Here is a 24106-nt window from a genome sequence, read left to right on the forward strand (position 1 = left end):
CAAGCATGCAGTTAGCTCTTGGCTTGGGCTATACTGTATATGTATATATATATGTACACAATGTGTTATCAATAAACGGTTAATGTTCAACCATATAAGACTCGGAACCTCCTGGTGAGACCTGCTGAACAGACAACACCCACAGCTAATTTGTGCACAGCAAGCTCCCCAAGGACAGCATGGTGATGAGGACCAGATACATCTTAGTGATGTTGGTTGAGGGATAAATATTGGCCAGGACGCTGGGGAGAACTCTCCCCTGCCCTGCTCTTCCTCGATGGGGGTTTTTTTGGTTCCAGATTGATTTTCAGGTCTGTATTTTCTGGGTTTTGTTGTGTGTTTAATAGCCAGTGTATTTCTGCAGCCCGTAGGCGGCGCCCAGCCTCTCCTGCCTCTCTATCTCTCTCTCTGTGTATGTGACCAGGGGGGACGAAGGCTTTTTGTGGGGCGGGAGCATTTCAGCAGCGCCGCCTTCTCTCCAGCCTCCCTGCTTTCCACATATGGGAAAGCGAAGTGTCAGCAGCACAGAGCGAGAGAGAGAGAGAGCAATCCGGAATAACACCCGCACTGATGTGTGCAAAGCAGCGATCACACCCGGAGCAGCAGCTGCAGCAGTAAATCCGGAGCCAGATCCCCAAGCCGGAGCTCGGTGCTTCCCTTCGGCTGATGGAATAAACGGAGCCGGACACCCGGAGCCAGAAAGGGCAACGGCGACAACATTGTAATTTTCCCCCGACGGGAACCGGAATCGAGAGTTGGAGCTGGCTCCAGAGAGGAGACCAGGATCAAGACCTGGAGCAGGGTTAAGAGGGGAAAACCAGGATCAGACCCCGGTGCAGTTTGGAGGGATAGCAGGGTCAGATCAGGAGCAGAACTAGTGTGGGGAGGGGGAACCAGGATCAGACAAGGAGCAGGATGAGAGGGAAAACTGGCACCAGACCCAGAGCTGGATGAGAGGAGAACCAAGATCAGACAGGGAACAGGGTTTGGGAAGTACCAGGACCAGGATCAGACTCGGAGCAGTGTAAAGTCAGTTCAGGATCAGTTGGTGATGATTTATTTGTTAGACTGAGCAGACAGTATTTGGTCATCTCAGCACCGACTCCATATCTCAGTTACTGTTTCAAACTGCCCAAATTGAGCCCTGGGTTAGGATTCCGCCGTGGGAATACTTCTCACTTTACTGGTGAAAGGGCTGCACTCCTACTGACCTAGTGACTGTGACCAGATCAGGAATGGGTTGTTGATTAATTATGAATAGATCAGAACTGATGAATTATTCATTAATTGTTGCTTCATCGATTCATCATTGTTGGATTATCCATTGGTTGGAACCAGATAATCAATAGGTCAGAGCTTGGTAATTGACTGATGCATTGTCAATTAATTGTCACTTTCCGGATTTATCAATACTGGATTATTAATTGATTGTTGCTGGATTATCAGTTGACTGGAACCAGATTATCGATGGATTACTCACTGATCGATGGATCATTGATTATTTGTTGTCGGATTATCAATTGATCGTTAATGGATTATTGATTTATTTTTTAACTCTGACCCAAGTCCTGCTGATAACTCTTGATTTATTCATTGGTTTGCTGGTACTTGAGATTGACTGCAACGGACACAACCCTAGCTCTGCTGGTGTGAAGCCCTCCCTCTAAACTCCTGAAACCTCCACCTCCTCTTCTCCCACCAGCCCATCATTAAGAGGTTCCTGATTTGGGAAAGATGTGAATCAGATTCCAGCGGTCGGTGAGGGGGGGGGGTGGGGGGGGGCGGGGGGGAGGGAGGGGGCTCTGGGGCGATGTCGAGAGAACCAACACTCAGATTGGACCTATCCAGCGATGTGCTGATACCAGACCCTGGGCCGTACTCTGCTCCAGTGCTAGGCTCAATGCCCGGGTGCAGCCATCTCCGCCCCTCTTCGTACAGGGCACTGCGGAGTGCCGTTTCCACCTTGACCAGGATCGATGACTTCTACTGCGAGAAAATTGGGTCGGGATTCTTCTCGGAGGTCTTCAAGGTAGGTGGATCTGAATGTTGCTCATCCTACCAGAGAAATGTGTCAATAATTGATGCTGGGAGACAGGCGCAGCTGAGTACTTGAAGCTCTGGAACACTGTGTACACCTGCGGGTCCGTCTGTACTGCGGGTCCATTGATACTCGAGGGTTCGTCTGTATCTGAGGGTCTCACTGTACCTGATCAGCCTCTGTTACCGGAGCTAGTCTTTGCTACCTGAGCTAGCCTCTGATTTGGATGTAGGGAACGTGCTGAAGTTTGCAGATGATCATAGCTAATTAAGACTAAAGCAATGGTTCCCAAACTTTTTTGGTTGAATGGTCCCTTTTCAAATGGATTAATAATCACAAGAACAATAAGAACGACTTACATTTATATTAGCACCTTTAATGTAATAAGATGCCCCAAGGTGATTCACAGGAGCATTATAAAACAAAATGTGACACCGAGCTACGTAAGGAGATATTCGGAGATGGCCAAAAGCTTGGTCAAAAGGGGAGGTTTTAAGAAGTATTATATAAGAAGAAAGCAAGGTAGAGAGGCAGGGAGGTTTAGGAGGGAATTCCAGAGCTTAGGGCGCAGGCAGTTGAGTAGTCGAGTCTAGAGGCAATGAAGGTATGGATGAGGGTTTCACCAGCAAATTGGCTGAGGCAAGGCCTAAGTTAGCGATGGTACAGAGGTGAAAATGAACTCTTAGTGATAACATGAATATGAGGTCAGAAGCTCATCTTGGGGCCCAATATGACACCAAGGTTGCAAACAAGCCTAATATAAAAGCAAAATAGTGCAGATGCTGGAGATCTGGAATAAAAACAGAAAATGCTGGAAAAGCTCAGCAGGTCTGACAGCATCTGTGGTGAGAGAAATAGAGTTAACGTTTCGAGTCCAATGTAATTCTTCACCTGGAGAAGAGTCATACTCGATGCAAAACATTAACTCTGTTTCTCTCTATGCAAATCTACAAGTCAGGAATGTGATGGAATACTCTCCACTTGCCTGGATGAGTGCAGCTCCCACAACACTTAAGAAGCTTGACACCATCCAGGACAAAGCAGCCCGCTTGATTGCCACCCCATCCACAAACATTCACTCCCTCCACTACCGATGCACAGTGGCAGCAGTGTGTACCATCCACCAGATGCACAGCAGCACCTCACCAAAGGCCCTGTCTCAGCACCTGCCAAATCCGTGACCTTTGCCACCTAGAAAAACAAGGGCAGCAGACGCATGGGAACACCACCAACTGGAAATTCCCCTCCAAGTCACTCACCATCCTGACTTGGAAATATATCGACATTCCTTCACTGTCGCTGTGTCAAAATCCTGGAACTCCCTCCCTAACAGCACTGTGGGTGTACCTACACCACATGGACTGCAGCAGTTCAAGAAGGCAGCTCACCACCACCTTCTCAAAGGCAATGGGACAGGCAATAAATGCTGGGCCCAGCCAGCGACGCCCACATCCTTTGAAAAAAAGATGCTGCCAGACCTGCTGAGTTTTTCCAGCACTTTTGTTTTTATTGTGAACAGTCTAGTTTGGTCTCAGCCAATTGCCAAGAATGATCAGAAGTCCCACTGCTCCCCCATCTAAATTACAATATCAAACTGCACTCATAATATGAAAGCACTGCATGTGATAAGGGTTTTAATGATGCTTTTAAGAAAACAGGTATTTACTTACAGGTGTCAGATGGGTGTGTCTATTTAATTATTTAAAAACTTTCTTGAGCAAGACTGAACTGAACTCACCAGGTGCCCACTGCCAACTTTGGTAACTGCGGGTTCACCTATTGATCTTCCTGCTGCTCTCGAAGCCCCTATTTGCGTGGTCCACTCCGCATTGCACGTAGAGCAGCCATTCTCCGCCACCAGCTCGCACCAAGCCCATTCAAGATGCAACATATATATGGCTGAGGTACAAGTGGGTAAATTGGGTTAAGATACAGATCAGCCGCGATTTATAATGAAAACAGAGAATCCTGAAAATACAGGGCAGGTCTGGCAGCATCTGTGGAGAGAGAAACAGAATTAATGTTTCAGGTCTTTTTGTCAGAGCTTTCCTGCATGTTCTGCTTTTACTTCGGATTTCCAGCATCAGCCGTATTCTGCTTTTGTATCAGTCATGATGCGGCTGAGTTGTAGAAAAGGCTTGAGGGGCTGAATGGCCTCCAGTTCCTGTGCTTCCAGTAAAATGATTGGATGGGTGTTCACAAGCTGGAGTATGGGTTCCTGTTGTTCACCCATAGGATATTCCTGGAGTTTTGAAGGGGAAAACTCAACCGTCACAGGGTTACATATTGTGGAATTTGCTACTTTGTACACCTTTTAGTCAACATAAATTGCCCTAATCAACACTCAAGTTCATTGTACACAAGAATGAAGAGCAGGAGTAGGCCATTTAGCCGTTCGATAAGATCATGCCTGATCTGATTGTGGCTTCAACTCTACTTTCCTGTCCACCCGCCCCCATAACTCTTGACTCCCTTGTCGATCAAAAGTCTGTCTAACTCAGCCTTGAATATATCCAATAACCCAACCTCCACTGCTGTCTGGTGAAGAGAATTCCACAGACTATTGACTCTTTGAGAGAGAAAAAATTCTTCTCAACCTTAAATGGGAGATCCCTAATTTTTAAACTATACCCCCTAATTCTAGACCCTTTTATGCACCCCCCCACCCCCCACAAGGAGATACATCTTCTCAGCATCCACCCTGTCAAGTCCCCTTAGGATCTTATATGTTTCAGTAAGATCACTTCTCACTCTTCTAAAATTTAATAGATACAAGATCAATTGTATAAGCTATCTCTATCTTTTTAGTTTAAAAATGTCTTTCTATTCTTCAGATATGGTTCTGAAAAGCTAGACTTATAAACTGAATGTTCCACACATATATAGAGATGATTTTCAAAAATCTATTCTTTGGTAAACTATCTTTGTTTTCTTATTTAACTATCAGCAGAGAAATGGTTGGCACTGGTGATCACAACTGTTGTCTGTGATCTGTTCATAACAGAGAAGCACCGTCTATATATTCAAAAATTTTCTGCATGTTGGTGCACTTCCAGTTAGCAAACCCAGATTCCTGTTGTCATGAGTTCTGTCCACATTTTTCTATCAACCTTTCCCTTTGTCAATTGCCATGTCAACATTTCACATGCAATTTTCTGACCTTAACTGTCACAGTGTAGTTACAGACCTTGGCCATTAGGTGGCAAGTTTTCTAAAACCCAATTCTTGTTGCCATCGTTAGTCCAAAACATTATATACTCATCAGCTGAACATGGCCAGTTTGATGGCTGTTAATAACATTACACAAATGCTATCACTTGGCTGAATTCGCAATCCGTTATGTTTGAAAGTCTTCTACGAGGCAAAAATCTCTCAACCTTACAGTATGAAGAAGCATCATTGCCATGGTGATGTGCAGATTGCCTGCAGGGAATTTCTGCACATGGTCAGAAGGTGCGCACGTGGCTGAGAGCCCTCTTCCACTGCAATGTGTGAACATACTCGACTAAGGCCCAGCCTTTCAGAAGAAGCTAAAGCCAAAATACTGTGGATGCTGGAAATCTGAAACAAAAGCAATAAGTGCTGGAAAAGCTCAGCAGGACTGATGGCGTCGGTGGAGAGAAAGACAGAGTTATGTTACGAGTCCACGGGCTCATAACGTTAACTCTGTTCCTCTCTCCACTGATGCCCTCAGACCTGTTGAGTTTTTCCAGCACTTTTTGCTTTTGTTTCAGAAGAAGCTGAGGCCTTGAAAACTTCAACAAAAATAGTAAGAGGCACAAAGGTGTGTAAATATCGCTGTACTGTCAAAAGATACGTGTGATGTTTTGTTTAAAACTTTTCATATTTAAGATGGAGTTATCAAGAAAACACATGTGGGACAAGTTATTTTTCAAATAGATTTTGAGTGATTCTCTTAGTTGATCAGCAAAAAACAGTTTTAAAAGAGTTTGTTGTGATATAGCAGCTTCACAACCTCAAGACAGCCTAATGTGCTCATGGTGCTGGACGTGAGTTTTTTTTAACCTCTGCTGAGTTTAACACCTGAGGAGAAGGACAGCAGATCTTGTCTTTGAGAGCCTGTGAGACCACAGTCTCACACTGCTTCACTCGCATGGCCCTGAGAACCATTAATATTAAAAGGGCACTTTACAGGGAGCAGATTGCGGGGCCCACACCTCTTGGCCAAAACTCAGCTCCCTACATCCTAACTCCCACCAGGAAATGTTCACCTATCACTTCTGGGGTCACTGACAAATCTGTCAACACCTCAGGTTTAAGACTGTAATCCTCATTTTCAAATCCCTCCATGGTCTCACCCCTCCCTACCTTTGTGACCTCCTGCAGCCCCACAACCCTCTTGAATTCTCTGCGCTGCTCCAAATCTGGCAATCATGCATCTCGATTTTTATCACTCCACCACATGCCTTTAGCTGCCCAGGCTGCAACTTCTGGAATTCCCTCCCTAAACCTGTCTACAAATGATGTTAGAGCTGGCATAAGAGACCCTGAAGGAGTTGACCAAACGTTTTGTGTTGTTTTAAGGGTGATATTATCTAAGAGCAGGAAACAAGATGTCTTAGCACTTAGAGCGGTGTGATTTAACAGTATGGACCATTCAAAGTCCTGGGGCCCTGACGCTGTCCATTCACATTCGGGAACTACAGTTTAACCTCTTACCCGAAAGGCCTATTCCAGTCTTTTCCCCAGTAACCTGCAGCAGGTGTGTGAGAGCAGGTAGCTCCCAGGATAATCTGATCAGATTCATGTTCTGACGGAAGCAAATTGAGAGCCCGGGGAATTAATGGCAGGATGAAAGCTAAACTAGGCACAAGCTGAGGCCTAGGACCCCAGGCCTGACTGTCAGGGGAATGGTTGCTTTGAGTCCCAGCGGCATGAGAGAATTGTCTGATTTCACAGCAAGTGTTTCACCAGGTCTTCCTTACTCCCCTGTTGTGGCACTACCTTCATCATACCATCCTGTATGTAGAATTAAATAAGAGTTTTACAGCACAGAAACAGGCCATTCAGCCTCCACTGGTATTTATACTCCACACAAGCTTCCTCCCATCCCTCCACGTCTCACCTTATTAACGTATCCTTCTATTCCTTTTTCCTCAGGTACTTACCTAGCTTACCCTTAAGTACATCAATGCTATATACCTCAACTATTCCATGTGGTAGTGAGTTCCACATTCTAGCCACTCTCTGGGTAAAGAACAAAACAAAAATAAAAAATACCTGGAAAAACTCAGCAGGTCTGGCAGCATCTGTGGAGGGGAACACAGTTAACGTTTCGAGTCCGTATGACTCTTCAATGGAACTAAGTAAAAATAGTTTTTTTTTTAGTTTTTTTCACTAAGTAAAAATAGTTTTTACTTAGTTCTGTTGAAGAGTCATACGGACTCGAAACGTTAACTGTGTTCCCCTCCGCAGATGCTGCCAGACCTGCTGAGTTTTTCCAGGTATTTTTATTTTTGTTTTGGATTTCCAGCATCCACAGTTTTTTGCTTTTATCTCTGAGTAAAGAAGTTTATCCTGGATTCCCCATTGGATTTATTAGTGACTGTCTTATACCAGAACCTAGTTTTAGTCTGCCCACAAGTGGAAACATCTTTGTTTAAATAGATCTTTCCTCTCCTCTGACATATGGAGGCCTGCTCTCTGCCTCTTTCTTGAGCTGGTAGAATCATACAGCACAGAAGAAGGCCATTTGGCCTATTGTGTCTGTGGAACTCTTTGAAAGAGCTATTCAATCAGCCCCACTGCCCTGGGGCTTTCAGATATTTATCCAATTTTCGATTCCAGCTTCCTTTCAGGCAGTGTATTCACTGTGTAAAAGGTGACAGTTTAGGATATGGGCTGAGCGGTTACTAATTTCCCAGACTCCAATAGATGCAGCAGCTGCCCCGCTTCAATAGGAAATGGTTAACTTCGCACCTGACTAAGGTGTCAGCTGTAGCTCAGTGCATAGTACATTTGGCTCTTGAGTCAGAAGGTCACGGATTCAGGTCTCCACTCAAGAGCCTTCAGCAGGTCACCTCAGCTGACACTAGTGCAGTACTGAGGGAAAGGTGCACTGTCGGAGGGGTTGTCTCTTGGATGAGACATTAAATTAAGGCCCCATCTGCCCCCTCAGGTGGATGTGAAAGACCCCATTGCTGCCTTTTTTAAGAGGCTCCTTAAAACTAACCTCTTTGACCAAGCTTTTGGTCACCTTTGCTAATATCTCCTTGTCTGGCTCGGTATCAAATTCTGTTTCTTAACGCTCCTGTGAAGTGCCTTGGGATGTTCTACAATGGTAAGGGCACTATACAAATACGAGTTGGTATTGTTGCATTAGTGCCTCCCCTGGCCCTTCCTTTGCACCATCAGTGAGACAAGAATGTCACGTATATCCTGGACATTACCTCTCAGCACAGGACTGTGTGGAGCGTAGAGCAGCTACACTCTTCCACTGGGAGGGGCTGATCAGCCTTTTAGAAGCGCAGTGCCATGAAATTCCAATTGCGGTTTTAAGACAAGTCATTAAACTCAACATTAAATCAAAACACGACAGACTGCAGGCTGTGTAAGGTGATTTACTTGTTCTTTAGCTCCGTGTAATCCCTTTTAACTGGGAATAGCAATCTGCCTAACAATGTGAGATAGAAGTGCGGTCATTCAAGTTCATTCTAAGAACTCTCTGCAAAACAAATGCTCCATGCCGGTAAAAGTTTAAATGTGGTGTATTAACCTGTAAATTATGACACACGCTGCAGGGTATAGGCAGAGAGGAGAAGCAACATTAACCCTGGATTGTAACACACTGCACCACGATAGCACAAAAAGGATTCCTGCCATTCAGACAATTAAGCCAGTTCTTTGAAAGAGCTATCCAATTAGACCTAGACACCCCACTCTTTTCTCCATAGTCCTGCAAACTTTCTTTTCAAGTATTTAGCTAATTCTCTTTTTGAAAGTTACAATTGCATCTTCCTCCATTGCCCTCTTAGGCAGTGTACTATAGATAGATGACCGGACTTAGGCTGTTATACCATTGGCAACTTCACCCTCTGCACTAATCTGTATGTTATAAACTGCGTTCTTTTATTGGATGATGGAAGAGTACTGGGTGCAGGTTACAGACGGAATGTATCCTAATCTGCACCAAGTCCTGTTCATTCAACTATCACCCTCTGTGCTCGCTGACCTACACTGGCTTCCAGTCCAGTGACGCCTCGATTTTAAAATTCTCATCTCTTTCTCATTTTTAAGTCCCTCCATGGCCCCATCCCTCACTATCTCTGTAATCTCCTCCTGTCCCGCAACCCTCCGAGATATCTGCGCTTCTCTAATTCTGGTCTCTTGAGCGTCGCTGATTTAAATTGTTCCACCACTGAAGGCCGAGCCTACAGTTCCCTGGGCCCTAAGCTCTGGAATTCCCTCTCTACTCCTCTCTGCCTCACTAACTTGCTTTTCTCATTTTCAGACTTAAAACCTATCACTGTCTGAGTTTTGGTCACCAGCCATAATATCTACTTACTGGCTCCATGTCAGATGTTATTTGAATACGCTGCTAGGAAGTGGTTTGAGACATTTTATTAAGTCAGTGGTGCCAAATAAATGCAAGTTGTCATTGTTGTAAACAGGAGAGAGGGATTGTGTGTCTAAAAGTATTGATTGCGGGAATGGGGACTGGGTAGTGACCCAGGAATAAACCTGTGTCTACCTACAGCAGAGTTAAGCTGCGGTTAATGCTCTCCTGTTAACCTCCGAGTGGATTGAGCAGTTTTACAATTCAGACAAGTAGCTTATTTCCACCCACGGTCGTTGACAGGGCCCTCAACCGTGTCCGGCCCATCTCCCGCGCATCCGCCCTCACTCCTTCTCCTCCCTCCCAGAAACATGATAGGGTCCCCCTTGTCCTCACTTATCACCCCACCAGCCTCCGCATTCAAAGGATCATCCTCCGCCATTTCCGCCAACTCCAGCATGATGCCACTACCAAACACATCTTCCCTTCACCCCCCTTATCGGCATTCCGTAGGGATCGCTCCCTCCGGGACACCCTGGTCCACTCCTCCATCACCCCCTACTCCTCAACCCCCTCCTATGGCACAACCCCTTGCCCACGCAAAAGATGCAACACCTGCCCCTTCACTTCCTCTCTCCTCACCGTCCAAGGACCCAAACACTCCTTTCAAGTGAAGCAGCATTTCACTTGCATTTCCCCCAACTTAGTCTACTGCATTCGTTGCTCCCAATGTGGTCTCCTCTACATTGGAGAGACCAAACGTAAACTGGGCGACCGCTTTTCAGAACACCTGCGGTCTGTCCGCAAGAATGACCCAAACCTCCCTGTCGCTTGCCATTTTAACACTCCACCCTGCTCTCTTGCCCACATGTCTGTCCTTGGCTTGCTGCATTGTTCCAGTGAAGCCCAACGCAAACTGGAGGAACAACACCTCATCTTCCGACTAGGGACTTTACAGCCTTCCGGACTGAATATTGAATTCAACAACTTTAGGTCGTGAGTCCCCTCCCCCATCCCCACCCCCTTTCTGTTTCCCCCTTCTTTTTTTTTTTCCCAATAAATTATAAAGATTTTCCTTTTCCCACCTATTTCCATTATATAAAATAAAAAAAAAAAATAAAAAAAAAAAAAAAAAAAAAAAAAAAACCCACTAGAGCTATACCTTGAGTGCCCTACCATCCATTCTTAATTAGCACATTCGTTTAGATAATATCACCAACTTTAACTTTAACACCTATGTGTTCTATTGTAGTATTGTTGTTGACATCTTTTGATGATCTGCTTCTATCACTGCTTGTTTGTCGCTACAACCACACCAACCCCCTCCACCTCTCTGTCTCTCTATCTCTCCGCCCCCCACACACACACCTTAAACCAGCTTATATTTCAGCTCTTTCCTGGACTCGAACTCAAGTTCTGTCGAAGGGTCATGAGGACTCGAAACGTCAACTCTTTTCTTCTCCGCCGATGCTGCCAGACCTGCTGAGTTTTTCCAGGTAATTCTGTTTTTGTTAAGTAGCTTATTAGCTTTGAACCCTTGACTAGGGTTCCTCTAAGAGGCTATCCCTTTAATATCAGAGGTGGAGGTGGTGGTGTTGGATACTGTACAATTGGAGGGTGGAATACATTCCGGTTTGTTTGCTAACCAGGTCCAGTGCGTCCTGTGAAGTTGGTTGTTTTTTCAGTGTTCTTTATTACCCTGTTTGATGTGAATGTTGCTGCAATTGGACCCCATCCTTGGAAACCCATTCCACCTGCTCATTAGTATCTTTAGAGAATGGCAGTGGAAATATAACCGATCGTTGGCTGACCGTTAATAATTCAGCACACTTTCGGGCAAAGAGGATAGAAGAAAATTAATAAGTAAGCAGTTGGAGCAGAGCAAGACGGAGAGAGCAAATTGCGTGCAGAGCAGCCAGACACTCATGCAGAGAGGGACAGATGGCAGGATAGAAACACAGGCAGAGTGGCAGGATAGAGACACAGGCGGATAGAGACAAGTGGGGTAGAAATTGGTGTAAAACTGCATCACCAAGAGGCAGATTCAGGGTCCAACTTGTTCACTCATGTCCTTTAGGGAAGGAAACCTGTGGGGCTCACTTGGTCTGGGCTAAAAGTGACTCCAGACGCACGTCACATGGTTGACTCACACTGCTCTCATATTAATGGACATTAATGACCATCATGAATTGAACTGAAGCCACCTTTTTATTTCCAGATTATAAATTCTCAAACTGGTGGGGTTTGCATTCACGTTCGCTGGATTATTAGTCCAGCAACATAGCTACGACACTCCCTACTCTGAACTTATTCACTTTATGACTGGCTTCAGGATGAAAATAGCACTGAATAAGCATGTGTTATAGGGACATAGGAACAGGATAAGGCTGTTCAGCTCCTTGAGCCTATTGTGCCATTTAATGAGATCGTGGCTGATTTGTATATTAACTCCATCCTTCCACCTTGGCACTATAATTCCTTCATCTTCTGGCTGGCAAAAATTTAAAAGAAGGAAGGACTTGTATTTACAGAGTGCTTTTCACAATCACTGGATGTCTTAAAGCACTTTACATCTAATAAAGTGTAGTCACTGTTCTAATATAATGGAGGAAACATGGCCAATTTGTGCTCAGCAGCAAGAGCAGAAAATGCTGGAGAAACTCAGCAGGTCTAACAGCATCTGTGGAGAGAAAAAACAGAGTTAACCTTTCAAGTCCGTATGACTCTTCTTCAGAGTTCCCACAGCAAGCTCCCACAAATAGCAATGTGATAATCACCAGATCATCTGTTTATTTTCGTAATGTTGATTGTGGGACAGACGTTAGCCAGGACGCTAGCAATAACTCCCCTGCACTTCCTCAATACAGTGCAATGGGATCTTTTACATCTACCTGAGCAGGCAGATGGGGCCTCAGTTTAACATCTCATCCAGAAGACAGCACCTCCAACAGTGCATCACTCCCTCAGTACTGCACTGGAGTGTCAGCCTTGATTTTTGTGCCCAAGTCCTAGAGGGGACTTGAATCTAGAACCTTGTGATTCAGAGGTAAGAGTGCCACCAACTGAGCTACAGCTGACGATCTTAGATTTGGAATTACTAACTGAGTGTGTATCTACTGCTTTTTGTGAGAGAGAATTCAACACTTCTGTTACCATTTGTGGAGGTCTTGTGTTGCAGTCCCAGCCTCTGAGCCCGCAGCTCTGTGTAATAGACCCACCCCAAGACTTGATGGCCAAGGGCAGTACATTCATAACGTGGTCAAACAGGTTGAATGTCAACCTGCGAATCCTCCCAACACACGCCAACGACAGGTGGTAAGAGTGGGAGAGTTTCTGCTCAGCCATGAGATGGAAAGGATGTTGGGGCCTCTACCATTACTCTCCACAGCTCCAAACTATAACATGTATGTGAAAGTGCATGTTCCCATAGCAACGCGACTCCTTGAGTGAACTGTGACACACCACCACAACCACCCTTTGCATGAAGAAATGTTTCCTAACTTCTCTCCTGAATAGCCTGGACCTGATTTGAAAGGTTATTCCCCTTGTTCTATACTCCCTCAGTAACAGAAATAGTTTCTCTCTATCTACCCTATCATCCCCTTTAAAAATCCTAAAAATTTAAATCAAATCATCCCTTAACCTTCTATATTCTGTCTGTCAGTATAAAGAATAACGGGATAATAAATAGTCATTTGGTAGTAGAGAACATGAGTATTGAAAAAAGAGACATGGTGTCAAAGAATTTTGTCTTCGCTCATCAGGATAGATGCAAGAATACCAAATTTCAAAGGGAACAGCAATTTATACTACGTGAGAAAAGGGTGCTGAGGCGCTGGCAATTGGATTCTGATTGGTTGAGTCATTGCCATGGAGAATGGACCACGGAACAGTTGTCCCGCAAGCTTTTGTTTAAATTCAGAACAGGCAAGTCAACTCTGATTGCTCAAGGCATTGTAGTGGGGAATGCACCAAGGCACAGTCGTAAGCGTAAGTGCAGGTGTAATGTCATGTATGTAGGGAGTATGTCTCAATGACAGGCGGATGGGTATCAAACATCACACCCCTTTGGTTGTTCACATCTAGCAGAGAACTGACAGCACTCAACCAGCCTGTGCTCAGAACATAGTGTCCAACATTAGATATGATTCAGTGATTGGACAACACTTACCGAACAATCCCGAGTGTGCCAAGAATTACACTAACAATCTATTTAAGACTATCAGTTGGGCTCATAATGTGACTCACTTATACTTGTTAGAAGCTACATATATTCATATGCAGGCCTCTGAAGATGACAAGAACATATCTAAGATTTGTGCTTTTTCAACTAAACAAAAGCTTGAGAGACAACTTGTCCTAGTGCATGCCCCATGGCAACATCCCAACCAATCAGAGTCTACTTTCCAGGTTTGAATTTAAACAAAAGCTTGGAGATAACTGTTCCCTGGTGCATCTTCATGGCAACCCTCAAGCAATCAGAGTTGACTTGGCAGCCAATCAGCACCCTTTCCTCATGCAGTATAAATTATTGTTTCCCCTTGAAATTTGGTATTCTGGTGATTTTGTCCTGATGAGTGCAAGACGAAAAGCTTTAACAGCATGTCTCTCTTTTCAGCAATGAGATAACAAGGGAAAGTCAGCATGGTTTCAGAAGCAGTGGATCCTGGTTTATGGAGTAGATTTTAATAACCTGTGGGTTTCAGGCGAGATAACCAGTGGCTTGAAGCAGAATGAGAGCTTAGTGACTTCACCACCCCAGGACATTCCAACTGCCACAAAGGGATCTGAATCTGCATTCTCTGGATTACCAGCGCATTTAAATTGCATTTAAATATTTTTCTAACCTGGCAGAGCAGTGTGTTTGGCCTGTGCCAACCTGGGAGAAGTTGGATGCAAGTTCACAGACTGCGCATGTGTACCTACCTCCTAACAATTGAACCGACTGCAGGTGTGAGGCAGACCAAGGCAGCTAGGCGAAGAGGTCAACCTCCAGTGCCTGCCAGCAGCAGGAGCAGAGTTTGCAGAAATCTGAGACCTGGGGACAGCTATATCACTCCCACTTCTGAGTCAGTGCTGTAGGTTGTTAGTTCGAGTCCTGCTTTAGAGATTTGAGCGCATAATCTAGGCTGACACCCCTAGTGCTGAGGGACTGCTGCACTGTCACTGGTGCAGCCTTTCAGATGAGACTTTAAACCGAGGGCCTGTTTGCCCTCTCAGTGGGATGTTAAAAAAAAGTCCCTCAGCAATATTTTGAACGAGCTGAGGAGTTCTCCCTGGTGTCCTGGCAAATCCCTCAGCCATCTCTAAACCAGATTATCTGGCCATTATTGCAGTGCTGTTTGTGGGCTCTTGCTGTGCGCAAACTGCTGCATTCCCTACATTGCAACAGTGATTACACTTCAAAAAATACTTCAATGACTGTAAAGTACTTTGGGAAATAGTGAAAGGCCCTATAGAAGTACGATTCTTGCCTTTTTTCTCCCTAGTCCACTGCTATCGGGGCTGGCAGGAGTGTTTTGTAATGCACTGAGTGAACATGTGTCCTCTACTGATATGTCAGATGTGGTGTGGGGGAGATGCTCTGTTGATGCCTCAAGGTCATGGAGTGGGCAGTGGTATGATGTGGAACTCTGTGTCAGATCATCTAGGACATAGACCGAGGAATATGAACCTCTGGACTTACAGTATGTTCCACAGTTTAAAGGCTGCCTTAGTAATCCTCTCAGTCCTGTCTATATATTGTATGAGCATTAACCCTCTCAGTCCTGTCTAGATACTCAATGAACATTAATCCTCTCAGTCCTGTCTATATTGTGATGAACAATGTATAAGTTTTAAGCTGGATTTTTATATATATGTATTTTTGTGTTTAGAAAGGTAAGATGGTTCCAGTTTCATTTAGGTTTTTTTATGAGCCTTGCTGCCTAGAAGTCTGGGTGGACCTGTGGCTGAAAGGTCAGTCTTTTGGGTTTGTTTATGTATATATACATTTTTAATGAGGTTTTACAACACCTGAAGTTAAAGAGAGGGGTTAAGAAGTGGTTAGAAGTTTAGTGATTTTGGGGGAAAAAAAAGCACAAAATAGAAAATACTGGGCTGTTGCCTAGCGACAGTGATCAAGTGACGGGGAGAGACAGAAGAAGACAGGGGAGAGTTCAGTGTGTGTCAGAGAGTGAAAACAGGGATTTTTCAGCTCTCTGAGAATAGAAAAGTACCAAGGCTAGTGGGACAGTAATTAACTCAATAGTCAGATATAGGACTCGGTAATGTGCTCAGTTTAGCAATGTTGCTACTGAAACAGAGAGTTTAAAGTGTAGTTATTTTTGAGTGTCTTGGGGAGAGATGCAAGTTGGATGAGAAACATCAAGTGAATGCTCAAGAATTTGCTGGAAGAAAACCATTTGCATGTATGCCAGCCCAAGCAAGAAGCCTTTGTGTCAAACTAGTAGTAACTCTCCACTGGTTTCTGTGTCTGTAAAGATATTGCAGGGTAAAGAGATATTGGGAAATTGAATCTTTTTTTTTGAGTTGGCATTGAGATATTTCCAACCTTTTGTCTGGTGTAATATATTTAATTTTTCTTGCTTTAATAAATATTTTATTCTTGGTGTTAAGAGTTTGTCAGCAGTCTCCTGTGAATTTGTTCAGTAACTTTCCATGGTTTCTAAAAAAAAGGTTAGGGTCTATCAAGCCAGGTTCACTCTGGGATCTGACTTGTCCAGTATTAACATCAGCTGGGATTTTAACAATATATCCTGTAAACATTAACCCTCTCTCAGTCCTGTCTATATAATGTATGAACATTAACCTTCTGGGTTAACACAGGGAATTATAGACCAGTCAGCCTGACGTCGGTAGTGGGGAAAATTCTAGAGTCCATTCTAAAAGATTTAATAGCTGAGCACTTGGAAAACAGTGGCAGAATCAGACAGAGTCAGCATGGATTTACGAAAGGGAAGTTATACTTGACAAATCTACTGGAATTTTTCAAGGATGTAACTAGTAGAGTTGATGAGTGGTTGTGGTTTATTTGGACCTTCAGAAGGTTTTCGACAAAGCCCCACATTAGAGATTAGCGTGTAAAATTAAAGCATATGGGATTGGGGATAGTGTATAGTGATGGATAGAAAACTGGTTGGCAGACAGGAAACGAAGAGTAGGAATAAACGGGTCTTTTTCCGAATGGCAGGCAGTGGCGTACCGCAGGGATCGGTGCTGGGACCCCAGCTATTGACAATATATATTAATGATTTAGATGAGGGAGTGAAATGTAATATCTCCAAATTTGCAGATGACACAAAGCTGGGTGGGATGGTGAGCTGTGAGGAGGATAGCAGAGATGCTTCAGTGTGATTTGGACAAGCTGAGTGAGTGGGCAAATACATGGCAGATGCAGTATAATGTGGATAAGTGTGAGGTTATCCACTTTGGTTGCGAAAACAGGAAGGCAGGTTATTATCTGAATGGCTATAAATTGAGAGAGGGGAATGTGCAACGAGACCTGGGTGTCCTCGTACACCAGTCGCTGAAGGTAAGCATGCAGGTGCAGCAGGCGGTAAAGAAGGCAAATGGTATGTTGACCTTCATAGCCAGAGGATTTGAGTACAGGAACAGGGATGTCTTGCTGCAATTGTACAGGGCCTTGGTGAGACCACATCTGAAATATTGTGTACAGTTTTGGTCTCCTTATCTGAGGAAGGATGTTCTTGCTATAGAGGGAGTGCAGCAAAGGTTTACCAGACTGATTCCTGGGATGGCGGGACTGACATATGAGGAGGGATTGAGTCGTTTAGGATTATATTCGCTGGAGTTCAGGAGAATGAGGGGGGATCTCATAGAAACCTATAAAATTCTAACAGGACTAGACAGGGTAGATGCAGGAAGGATGTTCCCGATGGTGGGGGGAGTCCAGTACCAGGGGTCACAGTCTGAGGATACGGGGTAGACCATTTAGGACTGAGATGAGGAGAAATTTCTTCACCCAGAGAGTGGTGAGTCTGTGGAATTCGCTACCACAGAAAGTAGTTGAGGTCAAAACATTGTATGTTTTCAAGAATGAGTTAGATATAGCTCTTGAGGCGAAAGGGATCAAAGGACATGGGGAGAAAGTGGGAGCAGGCTATTGAGTTGGATGATCAGCCATGATCATAATGAATGGCGGAGCAGGCTCGAAGGGCCGAATGGCCTACTCCTCCTATTTTCTATGTTTCTATGTTTCTCTCAGTCCTGTCTATATATCCTATGAACATTAACCCTCTCTCAGTCCTGTCTGTATATCCCATGAACATTCACCCTCTCTCAGTCCTGTCTATATATCCTATGAACATTCACCCTCTCTCAGTCCTGTCTGTATATCATATGAACATTCACCCTCTCTCAATCCTGTCTGTATATCATATGAACATTCACCTTCTCTCAGTGCTGTCTATATATCATATGAACATTCACCCTCTCTCAATCCTGTCTGTATATCATATGAACATTCACCCTCTCTCAATCCTGTCTATATATCCTATGAACATTCACCCTCTCTCAGTGCTGTCTATATATCATGTGAACATTCACCCTCTCTCAATCCTGTCTGTATATCATATGAACATTCACCTTCTCTCAGTCCTGTCTATATATCATATGAACATTCACCCTCTCTCAGTCCTGTCTATATATTCTATGAGCATTATTCTTCTCAATCCTGTCCATTTATCCTATGAATATTAACCCTCTAAGTCTTGTCTAAGTATTATATTGCATTATTCCTTTCAATCTGGTCCATACATCCCATGAACATTAACCCTCTCAGTTCTGTTTACACCAAGCAGAGTAGGCTGATAGTATCTGGATTATATTAATCTAACTCAGGGGCGTCTGATTTGCATTAACCTCTCCTGGATAATAATGTAAGGCAGAAATGAAAACCTGCCTCTCCCAGAGATGGGCTGAGGGTTTTAAACTCTTGACGTTATATGGAAATCTTGTGGGGGAAGGGATTTGATTAACCATGAGATTGCTCTTCAAAACATCAATCAAATCTCTAAGGGGATGTATGGACCACTGTAGTCTAGCTACAATCTACCTGAATCTTTCTTGGGGTGTTAGGAGTGAAAGATTTTTACTTGCAATGCATCCTATCTCACCTTTCAGAACCATCATGGGAATTATGCCAGGAACACTTTGGAATTGTAGAATGTTCTAGTACAGAAACAAACTACTTGGCCCATCAAGACTCTACCTGCGTATTTTCTCCACACAAAACCCCTTGTCTAATTCCACTCAGTTGCTCGCTCTCGGAGCCTTTTAATTTTCCTTACCTTCAAGCAACTATCCAATTGCCTTTTGAAAGAACTCCTGTCTTTGCTTCAACCACCCCACCCCACCTTAACTCTTCCTTTAATTATACTAAGTTTGTGACCCCACCTCATTCCATCTCACTGACCAGTAGAAGCAATCTGTTTAACTTTTCACCGGCCATTATAATCTTGAAGACCTCTATCGGGACACCATTTACTTCTCACAAGTCCACAGGGTCAGCTGTGGGGCAGGTGTCAAACTGAGACCCCATTGCCTGACATAAGAGTCTTCAGGGGCACCATAGGAAGAAGAGCAGGTGAGTTCAGTCATGATCTGGTTCATGTGAAACTTTACAAAACACTGATTTGGCCTCAAATGGAATATGGTGTCCAATTCTGGGCACTGCATTTTTTAGAAAGAAGGCTTTAGATAGAGTACAGAAAAAGATTTAATAGATTAAACCAAATGGTTCCAGGGATGAGGGACTTCAGTTAAGTGGATAGATTGGAGAACCTGATGTTTTTTTCCCTTGAGAAAAGAAGATTGAGAGGCGATTTCATTGAGGTATTCAAAATCACAAGGGGTCCAGACCGAGTAGATAGAGAGAAACTGTTCCCATTGACCAAGGGTCAAAAAACCAGAGGACATCGATTTAGGGTGATTGGCAAAAGGTGACATGAGGAAAACTTTTTTACACAGTGAGCGGTTAGGTCTGGAATGCACTACCTGAGAATGTGGGGAAGGCAGGGTCAATCAATACATTAGAAAGGGAATTGGCTGAATCTAAAGGGACAAAATTTGCAGGGGAATGGGTGGAGCTAAACTGCTCTTTCTGAAAGCTGGCTCAGGTTTGATGGGCTGAAGAGCCTTCTTCTGTGCTGTAACTGGGCAAGTAGCATGGGAAGATAGAAACAGAAGGAGGCTGGCCATTCAGCCCCTTAAGCCTGTACTGTCATTCATTAGAATTATAGTGTCATGGAATAGTTTTTCCATATACTCGTTCATAGGATGTGGGTGTCACTGGCTAGGCCAGCATTTATTGCCCATCCCTAATTGTCCTTGAGAAGGTGGTGGTGAGCTGCTTTCTTGAACTGCCGCAGTCCATGTGGTGTAGGTACACCCACAGTGCTGTTAGGGAGGGAGTTCCGGGATTTTGACCCAGCGACAGTGAAGGAATGGCGATATATTTCCAGGTCAGGCTGGTGAGTGGTTTGGAGGGGAACTTCCAGGTGATGGTGTTCCCATCTATCTGCTGCCCTTGTCCTTCTAGATGATAGAGGTTGTGGATTTGGAAGGTGCTGTCCAAGGAGCCTTGGTGAGTTCCTGCAGTGCATCTATTATTCTATTGAATGACAGTACAGGCTTAAGGGCCTCCTACTGTTTCTACCTTCCCATGCTATTTGGATGCAATTCCAAAATACATGTCACTATAAAACAAGCCTCTTCATCCCTGGAAATAGCCCAGTGAATTAAGCTTACACTTTTTAATGGGCTTCTGAAAACTGTGGACAATACTCCCGTTATGGCCTAACTAATGTTTTGTACATGATCCCTTTCCATTTGTACGCCATGCATCTAGATGCAAAGCCACACACGTTCCTTTTGCCTTTTTCTTATCATTTATTTGTGTGAACAACTTTCATGACTTCATATTACAACTTACTGCCTTGAGCGGTGTTGATAGGGTAAATAAAGAGAATCTGTTTCCACCGGTGGGAGGGTCAGTTACCAGAGGACACAGATTTAAGGTCATCGGATAAAGAACAAGAAGGGAGCTTGTTTTTTTTCTTAACGCAAATTCATATGATCTGGAATGCGCTGCCTGAAATGGTGGTGGAAGCATATTTAATAATAACTTTTAAAAAGGAGCTGGACATGCAGTTGTAAAGGAATAAATTGCAGAGCTATGGGAAAAGAGCAGGGGGTGATGAGGGATAGTGGAATGATTAGCAGAATAAACTGATAGGATTAGATGAAAAGGGGTGGGAGGAGGCTCACATGGAGCATAAACCAGGCATAGGTAAGAGGGCTGAATAGTCTGTTTCTGTGCTGTAAGCTCTATGAAATTTGCTCTTTCAAAAAAGCCTACATAGACAAGATGGGCCAAATGGCCTCCTTCTGTGGTGTGTGATTCTACATCTGTTTAAAATCTTACCATTCAATTGCTACAGCGCAGAAGGAGGCCATTCGGCCCATCATGTCTGCACCAGCTCTCCAAATGAGCAACTCACCTCGTTCTGTTCTCCCGCCATCTCCCAGTAACCTTGCACATTCTTCCTTTTCAAGTGCAGTCTGATTCCCTTTTGAATGTCTCGATTGAACTTGCCCCCATCACACTCATGGGCAGAGCATTCCAAACCCTAATCACTCGCTGCGTGAAAAAGTTTTTTCTCATGTCACTTTTGCTTCTCTTGCCAATTACTTTAAACCCCAACCCTCTCATTCTTGATCCTTTCATGATTGGGATCCATTTCTTTATTTCTATAAATTTCCGTTCTCTATTCTTACTTCACGTTTTCTGCACCAAACTGCATCTGCCATCTATCTGCCCATCAGTGGCCTCTTGCAGTCGACATAATTTTCAATTCTCTTTATAAAGGATCACAGTTAGACATGGCTGTAACAAGAACAGAGATCCTAGGGCTTTGACTTGTGACTGGAAAAGGTTGTAAGAACTTGCATTTATATAGAGCCTTTCACAACCTGAAGTCATCCAAATTGCTTTACAGTCAATGAAGTACTTTTGAAATGTACCAAGTTGTAATGCAAGAAACGTGATAGCTAATTTGTGCACAGCAAGCTCCCACAAACTGCAGTGTGATAATGACCAGCTCATCTATTTTAGTGATGTTGGTTGAGGGATACACATTGGCCATGCCCCCCCAGATCTCTTCTTCAAATAATGTGGGGTCTTTTATAGTCACCTGAGAAGGCAGACAAGGCCTCAGTTTAATGACTCCTTCAAAAGATGGCATCTCCAGCAGTGCAGCACTCCCTCGGTACACTGCAGTGGAGTCTCAGCCTGGACTATGTGCTCAAGTCCTTTGAGTGGAAGGGACCCTTAGGAAAAGTAGTCTTGCGTACCAACGGGTGAAAGATTTTTCCACAGTTAAATGCCTGCTCCAGGAGTACAGCTTTGTGGGTAGTGGCCTATTTTGGTAGTTTCCAGCTGGCACGGTGTTAAAGACAGCCTAACAACTAGACACTGGGCAAAGTTTCCGATGGCCAGTGTCCTCTAAGTAGAAATGTTGCAGGAACCATTTATTAGCTCCTCCAATTCTGGTTTTCTGCTCATCCACAGTTTGATTGCTCCGCCCTTGGGTTTTTTTTTCCGAAAAATATATTTTATTCATAATATTTGTAAAATACATTACAAAACATTCCAAATTTAAAATTATAAAAAGTGCAATGAAATTTGACTTACCTCCACACAGCTTGTTAGGTGGCTTAATACAATTGTAAGCCTCTTGGTGTTTACGATATACATTCCGTGTCAGAATACAGCCTGCGTGCAAAACATTTCAAATTGTAAATTACAGAAAGTGCATCAGAATTCAACTTCTCTCTATACAGCGTGTTTCATTCAATGTAGATTCAATATCTAGCATACAGCCTGAAGGGTTCTATACAGGTTCCACCCCGTGGGGGCACTAAGCCTGAAAGGCTTTAGGTGGTAACCTTTCCTCATTGTGCCTTTGGAGCAGTGGCTGCTGCAGGTTTTACTGCATTCCTCAGCACAAAGGAAGATGGTTGTGGTTGTTGGAGGTCAATCATCTCTGTTCCAGGGCCTCACTGCAGGAGTTCTCAGGGTAGTGTCCTAGGCCCCACCATCTTCAGTTGCTTCATCAATGACCTTCCTTCCATCATAAGGTCAGAAGTGGGGGTGTTCCTTGATGATTGCACAATGTTCAGCACCGTTCCCGACTCCTCAGATACTGAAGCAGTCCATGTACAAATGCAGCAAGACCTGGACAATATCCAGGCTTGGGTGACGAGTGGCAAGTAACATTCGCACCACACAATTGCCAGGCAATGACCATCTCAATCTAACCATTGCCCTCGACATTCAATGATATTACCAGCACTGAATCCCCCACTATCAACATCCTGGGGACTATCATTGACTAGGAACTGAACTGGACTAGCCATATAAATACTGTGGCTACAAGAGCAGGTCAGAGATTAGGAATCCTGCAGCGAGTAACTCACCTCCTGATTCCCCAAAGCCTTACCATCAACTACAAGGCACAAGTCATCCACTTGCCTGGGTGAGTGCAGCTCCAAAAACACTCAAGAGGCTTGACACCATCCAGGACAAAGCAGCCTGCTTGATTGGCACCCCATCCACAAACATTCACTCCCTCCACTGTGGCAGTAATGCATACCATCTAATAAGATAAACTGCAGGAACTCAGCAAGGCTCCTTAGACAGAACCTTCCAAACTCATGACCACTACCATCTAGAAGGACAATGGCAGCAGACATGTAGGAATACCGCCACCTGGAAGTTCTCCTCCAAGTCACTCACCATCCTGACTTGGAAATGTATCTCCATTCTTTCACTGTCATTGGATGAAAATCCTGAAACTCCCTCCCTAACAGCAACGTTGGTGTACCTACACCATATGGACTGCAGCGGTTCAAGAAGGCAGCTCACCACCACCTTCTCAAGTGCAATTAGGGATGGGCAACAAATGCTAGCCTATCCAGTGACACTCATATCACATGAATGAATAAGTAAAAACACGTAGTCCTGAACCTTGGAATGTGCCAGCCTGCAACACTCGGTCATGGATAACACTTTGCACTGGAAAACCAACAAGTTTTAGGCAGACCAAAGAGCATCTTTCACCGAGTTATTGGTCTTCCAGCTACACTTGATGTTTCTCTTGGTGTATATTCCAGGAACAGCCCATAGAGCAGGAGAGTCCTCTGTCATGGAGCTGCTCAGGATGAACCTCGACAAAAGACACTGCATCTCTCTCCAGGTCCCATCGGCAAAAGCAAAATCCACAAGGAGGTGGATTCCCCACCACAACTACCTCAAGGGCGACGTGCAGAGTGGGTAAAACTCCATGTGTGTAGGAAGGATCTGACAGGCAGGGCCTTTTCCACCATTAGCCAGACTACACCTTGATGCTTGTTTGGAAGCTCTGGGGCAGAATTTTTCGGTCGGTGTGCGGGTGTCCCGTTCCTGAAGCGTCCGACCGAGAAATGAAGCGTGTTGTCGTCGGCCAAGCGTGGCAATGTCAACGCGTGCC

The 24106-nt window shown here is 44.3% G+C and overlaps 1 protein-coding gene across 1 annotated transcript in view; it reads left to right on the forward strand.

Moving 5' to 3' along the window:
* Positions 1-1813: 1813 nt before the first annotated feature.
* The window catches only part of LOC121277189 (dual specificity testis-specific protein kinase 1-like), a 264934-nt gene continuing 242641 nt past the window's right edge, over positions 1814-24106 (forward strand). The window contains exon 1 of the mRNA XM_041186332.1: positions 1814-2029. Coding sequence (XP_041042266.1) covers positions 1901-2029 — 129 coding nt within the window. The 5' untranslated portion in view covers positions 1814-1900. The remainder of the gene's footprint in view (positions 2030-24106) is intronic.

This window comes from Carcharodon carcharias, chromosome 4 (assembly GCF_017639515.1).
Source record: "Carcharodon carcharias isolate sCarCar2 chromosome 4, sCarCar2.pri, whole genome shotgun sequence".
Taxonomy (NCBI): domain Eukaryota; kingdom Metazoa; phylum Chordata; class Chondrichthyes; order Lamniformes; family Lamnidae; genus Carcharodon; species Carcharodon carcharias.